The sequence below is a fragment of the Leptonychotes weddellii genome, chromosome 6 (genome assembly GCF_054177405.1).
Source record: "Leptonychotes weddellii isolate Sample4059 chromosome 6, ASM5417740v2, whole genome shotgun sequence".
NCBI classification, from domain to species: domain Eukaryota; kingdom Metazoa; phylum Chordata; class Mammalia; order Carnivora; family Phocidae; genus Leptonychotes; species Leptonychotes weddellii.
Window position 1 is genome coordinate 133,736,437 of NC_138374.1, and position 10,572 is coordinate 133,747,008.

A 10,572-nucleotide genomic window follows, 5' to 3' on the forward strand; every position below is an offset into this window, starting at 1 on the left:
TCTGTCAGCTGCTCTAGCAACTTAATCAAATCCGAGGAGGGGGTTGAAACTTATGACCTATAGCAAGCTGGTCAGAAGCACAAGTGAAAACCTGGACCAGCAATGGGCATCTGAAGGGGGTAGGGAGCAGTCTTGTAGGATTAAACCCTTAACCTGGGGGGTCTGACATTATCCCCAAGTGTTAGAACTGAGTTGAATTGTAGGACACCCAAGTAGTGTTAGAGAATTGCTTGGTGGTGTGGGAAAACCATATACACACAAACACAAACAAGTTAGAATTAGGAGCTGAACCCATACAAGAGAAATACTGAATGTCAGATTATTAGATTGGAGTTAGAATAAAAAGAGTTATTGTTAATTCAGAAAAACCTTCAATAACAGCTTCCTCCCTTAGAAAGTGCTTTGGGGTCATCTAGAAGATTTTACTTTTTTTTTTCTTAGAGAGAGAGCATGCGAGAGGTGGGGGACAGAGGGAGAGGGAGAGAGAGAATCCTAAGCAGGCGTGAGCCCAGTGCAGAGCCTGACATGGGGCTTGATCTCATGACCCTGAGATCAAGATCTGACCCGGAATCAAGAGTTGGAGGCTTAACTGAATGAACCACCCAGGTACCCCCTTTTTAAAATAATTAATTAATTAATTTTTTTAGAGGGGGAGAGAGAGAGGTGGGGGAGGGGCAGAGGGAGAAGGAGAGAGAATTTTTTTTTTTTTTTTGAAGGAGAGAGAATCTTAAGCAAATTCTATACCCAGCTAGAGCCCGATGCAGGGCTTGATCTCACAACACTGACTGTGACCTGAGCCGAAATCGAGAGTCGGATGCTTAACCAACTGAGCCACCAAGGTGCCCCTGGGGTCATCTAGATTTTAAATCAGATCTTTCTTTCTAGTCCTGAAGCCCTCCTAATACTCACCATGTAATTTAGTGTATTCTTCTCTTAGAAAAATGAAACTGACAAAATGACTATTAAGAAATTATACTGGGGGGCGCCTGGGTGGCTCAGTTGGTTGAGCGACTGCCTTCGGCTCAGGTCATGATCCTGGAGTCCCTGGATCGAGTCCCGCATCGGGCTCCCTGCTCGGCAGGGAGTCTGCTTCTCCCTCTGACCCTCCTCCCTCTCATGCTCTCTGTCTCTTATTCTCTCTGTCTCAAATAAATAAATAAAATCTTAAAAAAAAAAAAAAGAAATTATACTGGGGCATCTGGGTGGTTCAGTCCATTAGGCATCAGACTCTTGATCTCAGCTCAGGTCTTGATCTCAGGGTTGTGAGTTCAAGCCCCACTTTGGGCTCCATGCTGAGCAAGGAGCCTACTTTAAAAAAAAAATTATACCAAGCTAAGATTAACAAGTCTGGGGATCTAATGTACAGCATAGTGGTAATAGCTACTAATACTGAATCATATACTTGCATGTTTCTAAGAGAATAGATGTTAAATGTTCTCACCACAAAAAAGAAACGGTAACTATGTAATGAGATGAGGATGTAGCCAATACTATGGCGCTCATCACTTTGCAATGTATCAAATCAACAGGTTGTATACTCTTAAACTTATACAATGTTATGGGTCAATTATATCTCCAAAAAAGCTGGAAAAAAAGAAGTTAAATAAAAATCTATGTTCTATATTCCTTCCCAGAAGACAGTTTTTGTGTATTGAAATAAATGGAACATGAAATGCTTGCAAAGTCCTTGCGAGAAATTACAGCTAAAGAGCAGTGTCTTGTCCATTGAACCAGGCTCCATCAAGATAGTAGTTTTCACTGGCTTTCCTCACTCCTGGTTAGTCATGCTCAGGAAATAAAAGGGATCAGAACACTTCCTTAGGAAGCAGTTACCCAGTGTAGAAGAAGCCAAATGGGTATGCTTCCCCCACAAAAGTAGGATGTCTGGGACTGAGCAAATGTGTCTGTATACACACACACACACATACACACACACAGTGAGAGACAGAGAGCAATCTCATAAGCAGAGGGTTGATTCTCACATGTGAATGTTGTCTAGTATTGCTTTAAGGTAGAACAATGATTCAGCAGAATCTGACTCACTTAAATCTCTTTGCTTATTCTAAAAGAACCACAAGTTAGGAATGGTCTGGAGAAGGAACTCACCCCTGTTTTTGGCAAGACCTAAAACAGGCATCAAACCAGACCTGGTTTTAATTCCTGCTATAGCTCTCTGTGAACTAGGACAAATGACCTGACCTCAAAACCTTGAGTTTGGTTAAGTTAATATCTAACCTATGGTGCATTTCAAAGAAGACATTGAGAATATGTGTAAGCCATGTCACTAGGCACTTGGCACAGAGTAGAAGTCCTATCCATGATAGTGCCTCATCATTCGCTACCTCCCTCCCTTTTCCTCTCTTTTCAGTTGAAGGAAGTAGAGGAACTTCTCCCCCAGCACCCTCGGGGAGAAGGACCTAACTTAACTGTGCGCTGGTCTGGATCTCAGTCTATCGCTGTCTGCTTCACAATTCAGACACCATCACAAGGCAGACATGGTCCTTTTGTCCTGCAAAGGCTTTCCTTCCTAGGCATTAAATGTGGCTCCCAGCTGAGCCCCCGTCCCCCCCCAAATCCTGCTATTTATCTTGTGGTCCCTCTCTGAGTGCCCCGCACATGGTAAAGACTTAAAGCTTAGCTGGAAGCTTTGGGGGTCTCTTTTAGAGAGAAAAGGCATGGAAGCAGAAGAAAGAGTCCTGAATCTTCAGGCTAGTGCTGGGCCTGGCTTTCCAAAGGCTTAGGGCAATAGTTCCTAATGCCCTCAGTCCAGTGCCCCTTTTTTCCCTCCTGAACAATATTCATATGCAATATAAACTAGATACCTACTTTCGAAAAGTGAATCTAATGCTCTCTCTAACTATATTGTAAAGGTGAAATAAAAGATTAGTTTGTAATAAAATGGAAAGTATTTTAACCAACTGAGCCACCCAGGCACCTCTAAAATGGAAAGCATTTTAACGTGTAATGTCAGGTATGACTACACATATCATATAGAAGTCAGAGCCTTGAACTTAGTACAGAATCCTTGTGAGCGCAACAGCAAGAGATGCATGTGGACGGGTATCCGCAGTGGCATCTTTGACGACATGGGTTTCTGAAATAGTAAGCAACTCCTGGTGAAAGTTCTGAACAAAGCAAATGATAAGTTCCTTCAATCTACGTGTTAGTTGCATTTCTGGGGGATTCAGTGTTTGAAATGGTTCAAAAAATACTTTGTGTTCATATGTAAAATGAAGCGGAGTCCTAGGCTCCCTTGATAAGAGGTTTTTCATCTACATTGGTATCCGGTGGGACTTTTGAAAACACATGTGGGATGTGGGACATTTTGTGCAGCACTGTCCTGATCATTGCAGGATGCCTAGCATCTTTGGCCCCAAGACATGAAATAATACCAGGAGACCCTCCTCCATGCCCACCCAACCCCCCAACATATGCAGATAACCAAAAATTACCCTCACTGATTTCCAAAACATCCCCTAGAGGGCAGTACGTCCCCCTGTTGAGAAGTGGCTGAGGGGACTAAATGTGACCAGGAACCCTCCCATGAGTTAAGGAAGAGTTTGGTTTCCTTTCATGATGCCCGCATCTACTCAGCCTTAGACCTCATGTGAGTCTATCGACCCTCCCTCTAGGCCCACATATCAGCCCTACCTCCCAAGTTCTGAGGCCAACTTCTCTATCCATTCCACTTCATCCAGCACCAGGGGAGGCAGTGGATGAGATCAGGCACCAGTAGAATTCTAGGAGGAGTCTGGCAGAGCAGGCAGGTAAAGCCAGATCTGGTCCTTCCCTGGAAGGAGGGGGGCCAGAGAGGATCCAGATCTTACCTGTGTGGGCCACAGGAGACCAAGTAGGCATGCCTGAGCTCAGCTAAGGGAATCTCTGCTCTCAAACTTGGCTGGACAACATCAGTGCCTTCCAAGCTGTCTGCCTTCACTCATCCTGTCCCTTATCAAGGTGGTACAAGGAGCACAGATTCTGAAGCCAGACTGCCTGGGTTCCAGTCCTTGCTCAACCATTCACTTTGCTTTGGGAAGGTTATTTAATCTCTCTGTGCCTCAGTTTCTTCATGGGTAAAATGGGGATAATAGTATCTATGTTATATGGTTCTAAGAATTCAATGAGTTGATTATATAAAAGTGCTTAGTACAGTGTCTGGCATGTAGTATTTTGCAAATCTTAGATATGATTATAGTCATCACCATTCATGCCCTTGAGAGAGCATTAGGTTAGGGAGTTACCCCAAGTTGGGGGATGAGCATTCCTAAGGACCCTCACTATGATGAAACCGAAGCTGACAGAGTTACGTGTGAGTAAGAATACTTGCAGCTAATCTAGCAGAGATGGCTCCCTGGTTTCATTCTTGAAGATCTAGGTGACTGGTAAGATCTAGGTGACTAGGTAAGATCTAGGCTGGTAAGATCTAGGTGACTAGGTAAGATCCAGGCTGGTAAGATCTAGGTGACCAGGTAAGATCCAGGCTGGTAAGATCTAGGTGACTAGGTAAGATCCAGGCTGGTAAGATCTAGATGACTAGGTAAGATCCAGGCTGGTAAGATCTAGGTGACTAGGTAAGATCCAGGCTGGTAAGATTCTAGGTGACTAGGTAAGATCCAGGCTGGTAAGATCTAGGTGACTAGGTAAGATCCAGGCTGGTAAGATCTAGGTGACTAGGTAAGATCCAGGCTGGTAAGATTCTAGGTGACTTGGTAAGATCTAGGATGGTAAGACCTAGGTGACTAGGTAAGATCTAGGTGATAAGACCTAGGTGACTAGGTAAGAAAGGCCAATTACTATCCTCATCATCATCACCATCATCATCATCATCACACTAAGGGAAAAATAGAATGCTGGATGGAAGAGGGAGGACTGTGGATGCCAAGGCTGGATGGAGGAGGGACGTGGTCAAGGAGGGAATAAGGAAGCATTTCCTGCAGCCTTGAGAAAGGGCTTACTTTCTGACCATCTATGGACTGTGAGTCTCTGCCTTTGTAGATCTCAAGTCTAGCTGCTACCCGAACAACCAGAAAAGAAACAAACCTCCTGACCTCCAAACCCTCAGTCTTCAGAGGCACAGGCAGCAGAGGTGCTGCATTTGGAGAGAAGATGGTGAAGAACAGGAAGGAACAGCTCACTGTAGAGTGATTCCCGTAAGGGCTGAGTCTCAGGGACCAAGTACAGCAGGAACAAAGTCGCTCCCAAGAATAGCCACACACCCCCACCCCCACAAACAACCCCAGAAATAAAGGAAACACAGCAAGGAGAAGAGGGGCAGAGAGAAGCAGAAGTGGGCAGGAAGGGCAGCTCCCCAAAAGGACATTAGGGCAGGAGTCAAGTGCAAGAGAAAGAGACGGACATGGGAAAGCTGCCTCTATACTAGGGCCAGATCAAGGAGAGGTCAAGAGTCCTTCCCAGCAAGGACTTCAAGTCCCTGAAAGTAGGTTGTCCTGGGAAGCAGAATCCTTGTCCCCTTTAGCTGCCTGAATTTCTCCCAAAACCTTCACCCTCAAGTCTGGGCTCTGGGAACATATTCCGAAGTATTCCCCCTGCTCAGATCTCCAGACCTCTTCCACTTTCATCAGGGCTATCCTCCCAGCTCGACACCCCTCCCTACACAGATGGAAAAGCACCAAAAGGCATGTCAGTGATAGACATGTGATAACTGAATTTGCTTTTTTCCCCTTGACTGTTTCTGCCTGTCTCTTCTCTTAAGCCACGTATTAGAAGAGCACTCACCAGTCCCCAAAGACTTGCAGTCTTTGCTCCACAAAACAAAGTACCCAAGAACAATTCCTTACTGATCAATACTCCATGATTGTGTCTCCAGCGGCAGGAACCAGAGGGACAGGGAAGAGAAATAGGGCTCTAGGGCCCTAAGCAAGAGATCGCAGCCCAAGCCCAGGGTCCCAAGGAGGAGCTACAGGAGAAGAGGGTCAATTCGAGCGCCGTGCAGTAGAAGTAGGACTGGCAGAGAGAAACTAGCTTTGAGAACCTTTACTGAAAACTACCACTGAGAACCATCTTTCCCAAAGCTACAGACGGTATTTTTGCTACAATGCCCTTTCTTTTAAAAGACGTCTGAGGGCAAGTGTAATGCTTCTAGAGCAAGAAATGGTGAAGGGGAAAAACATTTCAGCACCGTGCTCCAGATCAATGTGGCAAAAAAACCAATAGGCAGATAACCGTCCAAACAGCGGAGTCAATAGGAGAGGGCTGGTGGCGAACCCTGCTATTGGCTTAGCACCCCCTGCTCTCAGAAGCCCAGATCACCAGGAACAGGGAGCACCTGTCTTACCTCAACGTCCACAGGGGCAGACCAAGCTGAGGCCCGGCCAACACCCATCTCATATCCATGGAATATCCTGTAGCCCCGGGCTTGCTAGGCAAGGATCAACTTTGGGATATAGGTTGCCTTCCAGTGATATTGTCCCTTGCTTCCTACTCCCAGCTGCTACATGGTTTCAGCTTCTGCATTCTTTTTGTTAATTTAAGATTTTATGTATGTATGTATGTATTTATTTGTTTTTGAGTGAGGGGGGGGCAGAGGGAGAGGGAGAATCTCAAGCAGGCTCCCCGCTGAGCACAGAGCTCCACGCAGGCTCGATTCCACAACCCCGAGATCACGACCTGAGCTGAAATCAAGAGTCGGACGCTCAACCGACTGAGCCACCCAGGCACCCCTCAGCTCCTGTATTCTTGAATCAGGAAAGGAAGGGTGAATGTTAAGTGAAGAGAGTGTATGAGAATGAGTTTTTCTTGCTTGATCTTCCAGTGTTCAGCTTCCAGTTTCACTGTATAGAGACCATTTCTCAGCAGTGCAAGCGGCCCTGAATGCCATCATTTTATTTAATTCACGGTTTAAAATCTTCAGCACGTCAGTGGTGCTCTCTCGGATCCAGAGTCATCTTCTCCTTCCCCTAAGTTAGAGAAACAGTGGGAGGGAGAGGGAATGTGGGAGGAAGACAGAGCAGGGGGGACAGGGTGGACAGGTCATTTGGGGATAGGGAGCAAGGAAGGTTGGGTTTGTTTTCCAAGGCATAGATCCCAAGCGTGCTCTGAGCCGGAAGGCGAGCAGGGAGGTGGTGAGCAGCCTCACAGGTGTGCACGGGGGCGGTGACAGCCTCAGACAGAGACCGTGTCGGCGGTGAATCAAGGTGAGGGCAAGGTCCGGGGGCGGGGGAGGCAGGGGTGGGCTTCAGTCTACATGTTCAGTTCCTGTGCCAGGGTGTGGTCCATGCGGTCAGTCTCCCACCCTCCTTGAGGCCAGCTCAGGCTTACATTCGCATTCCTCCCAAGAAAAAAGCAGAAGTAGAGGTTAGATGACCCCACTGGGGTTTTTTCTTTTTTAATCATGATTAAACATGCTCGAATCACACAGAGTGGCTATTCCACTTCTGCTCTGACTCCGCAGTGGGGCAGGTGGAAACTACAGGGGTCCCTTGGTTGGCGCGGCCTCTAGGGATGGCTGGATTTGGGAAGTTAGAGGTAGGCAGGGTAGCAGAAATCCTTTGTCTAGTACACGTAGTACCCGTCTACCGGCAGTAGCTGTGTTTCCAGAAAGCTCCCCGTCCTTACCTCTCTTTCCCCCCCAAATCTACTCTAGGCCCATCTCCCTGCCCGCGGCCCTTTGAAACCTCTTCTGCCTCTGCCCCTGATGGTCCTAGACTGGACGGTGAAGGCAACTTTCTCTGGCCTCCACCCGTCCCAGGCTCCCTGCCTTGGAACTCATCTACTCAGCATGCACTAATGTGGAAGGTGCTTGATCTGGGTTGGCCTCGAGGAGAGGGAGGCTCCGGTCCCCACAGTCGCTTAGCTCATAGGAGGGAAGGAGGATGTGTTGGTGCAGAAGGATGTGAAGAGCAGAAACACGTTACCTGAAGTGTGACTGTTGTAACTGGCGGAACAGTGCCTAGGCCCCCCCTCAGGCACCCTACTCTGACTGCTTCCCCCCCCGCCGACTGCCAGGGGTCCCTCTCTCAACCTCAAAGCCTCTTGCTCTTCAACCTCATGGGGCAGACCTAGGTGCTGGTCAAGGAGGCTTGTCCCAAGGACAAACTGGTCTACCCTCAGGCAAGTGGCTGCCAATTGAATTCTTCATCCTCCCCCACGTTCCTTGTGCCTCCACTGTTGCGATGGCTTGGGGGGGACCAGAGAAAATAATATATAAGGATTGAACTTGCCTCAACAAGAGGCTAGAGGGACAAAGAGACAAAGACACATAGGAGTCAGAACTGCAGCGAAGGGGAGAAAAGGGAGAGAGTGAAGGACAAGGCTGGTTATTCAGGAGCTAGGATCCTTTTTCCTTTTCTGGAATCTCCGGAACTTGCCCTGAATAGCAAGGGCAGCCTTCTCTGTTTCTGGCGCTGTCAGATCAATGTCGATCTCCTCCTCCTCCTCAGCCTTCTTGGCACCACCAGCTTTCCCTGCGGAGAGTTGAGAGATTCACTGATGAGTAAACCAGCATTGCCCCTGCACCTTTCTCCAGGCCCCAAATACAGTGGTTAGGGTCCACTTCCTGCTGGGCTCTGGGAGGTTCTCCAGTCTTTGCTAGGACCAAGAATGCCTGATCACTCTCCTGGAAGCTTGAGTCAGGGTACTGAGGCTGAGAACTAGCTCTAGTTACTTAGGAGCTTTGCTACTCTTAGACCAAGATGACAAATGTCTTCTATCATCACTTATTCCTCAGTCTTACAACTCAGAGCATACTGACTTTCCCCAGCTTTCCCTCAATTTCTGATTGAGACAGTGGCTGGATTATCTCACGAGCCTCTTCCTATCACAGTGCCTGTTTCCAAGCACTCCAGAGCTAGCTTCCACAATCAAGGAGTAAATACTGGTAGGTTTACTTCTTAGGAAAAAGTGGAAGAAAGCCTACAGGTATAGTGGTTCTAACCTAGTGCTTTGTTTCACTTGTCCATATTCCTATTCCAATTACATCCCACTCTAGGAGCTTCCAGACTTATAGCCCTACCTGTCCTCATATCTCTGTAATTACCCACTCTACAAACCACCTGGGCCAACCCCACTCACCCTTTTCCTCTGGGCCAGGTGCCTGGTTGGTTGCTGGGGATGTTTTGGTATTAAGCTGGAAAAGAGAAATCAGAGTATTAGATATTCATAGAAGTATTAAGGTGCCATCCCTTTAGACTCATCATCAACAATTTAAAGTCCTCCTATCACTAGGTGCACTCCTTAATCTTTTGAAGAAGTGGGTCTGAAGATCAGAGAGAGGGAGAAAAGTCATCAAAATTCATTCAACAAGCATTTATTGGTGCTAGGGACATTGCAGAGGACAAAACAGACAAAACCCCTGCCCTCATGGAGTTTACATTCTAGTACACAGAGAGACTAATAAAATATTAGGTTAGGTGGTGGTAAGTGTTACAGAGAAAAGACAGGGAAGCGGGTGGTGAGTGCTTGTGGGAATGGAGAAACACAGTTTTATACAGAGTGGTCAGGAAAATTCTGTCTGAAAGTGGCATTTGAGCCAAAAGCTAAAAGAGATAAGTGAAGAAGGGTTACCCGAGTCCGGGCAGAAGCTTCCAATGACCGTGGGTGGAAGTGAGATGAGCTTATTTGAGGAATAGCAAGAGACCGATGCAGCTGGAGTGGAGAGAGGAAGGAAGCAGGAGGAAGGGGGCTGGAGACCAGATCAGAGATAACTAGGGTGGGCAGATGACGTAGAGCCCCAGGAGTCCTCTTAAGGAGTTCGACTTTTATAAGTGAGATGAGAAGGCACCGGAGACCATCAATTTGCACAAAGCGGGCACAAGGGAGGAAGCAGGAAAACCTGCTAGGAGGTTATTGCAGACAACTAGGCAGGAGGTAATGGTTGCTGGGGTCAGCACCGTGGCGGTGGAGGTGGTGAGACGTGGTTCGATCCTGGGTATATTTCCAAGCTATGACCAAAGGGACTGGTTGATGGGATAAGTGGCATTTTGAGAAAGGGGTCAAGGATGACTCCAAAGTGTTTGGCCTGAGGAACTGAAAAAAACAGAATTGTCATTTCCCGAAATGGAGAAGACAGCAGGAGCAGCAGGTTTTAGGAAAAAAGAGAGGCCTATTAATTACTCAAGAGGAGATGCCTTTATAAGCTGCTGGATATTCAAGAGGAGTTAAGGAGCAGGATCTGGCCTAGAGATATAAATTAGGCCTTTATTAACATATGGATGACATTTAAAGCCATCAGACTGTGAGATCACCATCAGATAAAGAGAAAAGGGTCAAATCCTGGGGCATTCCAGTGATGAGAGGTTGTAGAAATGAGGAAAAATCAGTAAGGAAAATTGAGAAGTCAGGTAGGAGAAAAGCCAAGAGAGTATAGGAATTTAGAAAGCATGTGAAGAAACTATTTCAAGCAGGAGAGAGTGATTAGTTGTGTCTAATTCTGCAGGTAGGCCAAGTAAGATGAAGACTGGGGATTGACCACTGGGTTTTGTTGTGTGGAAATCACTGGTGGCTTTGACAAGAGAAGTCACAGTGGAGAAAGGGAGCAAAAGTCTAGTTAGAGTAGGTTCATGAGGGAAATGGAGGAGAGAGATTGAAGCAGCAAAGAGAGAAGGAGTTCCCCAA

General features: G+C 46.9%; 2 protein-coding genes across 3 annotated transcripts in view; both read right to left on the bottom strand.

Moving 5' to 3' along the window:
* Window positions 1-8,185, bottom strand: part of SDHC (succinate dehydrogenase complex subunit C) — a 59,147-nt gene extending 50,962 nt beyond the window's left edge. Inside the window, exon 1 of the mRNA XM_081825273.1 lies at window positions 8,181-8,185. The gene's annotated coding sequence lies outside the window, so the exon portion shown is untranslated. The remainder of the gene's footprint in view (window positions 1-8,180) is intronic.
* The window catches only part of PCP4L1 (Purkinje cell protein 4 like 1), a 21,133-nt gene continuing 18,741 nt past the window's right edge, over window positions 8,181-10,572 (bottom strand). For both annotated transcript variants that reach the window (XM_081825275.1, XM_006744422.3), the window contains 2 exons: window positions 9,031-9,085; window positions 8,181-8,423 (listed from right to left, as the gene is read on the bottom strand). In XM_081825275.1, coding sequence (XP_081681401.1) covers window positions 8,281-8,423; window positions 9,031-9,085 — 198 coding nt within the window. In that variant the 3' untranslated portion in view covers window positions 8,181-8,280. The remainder of the gene's footprint in view (window positions 8,424-9,030; window positions 9,086-10,572) is intronic.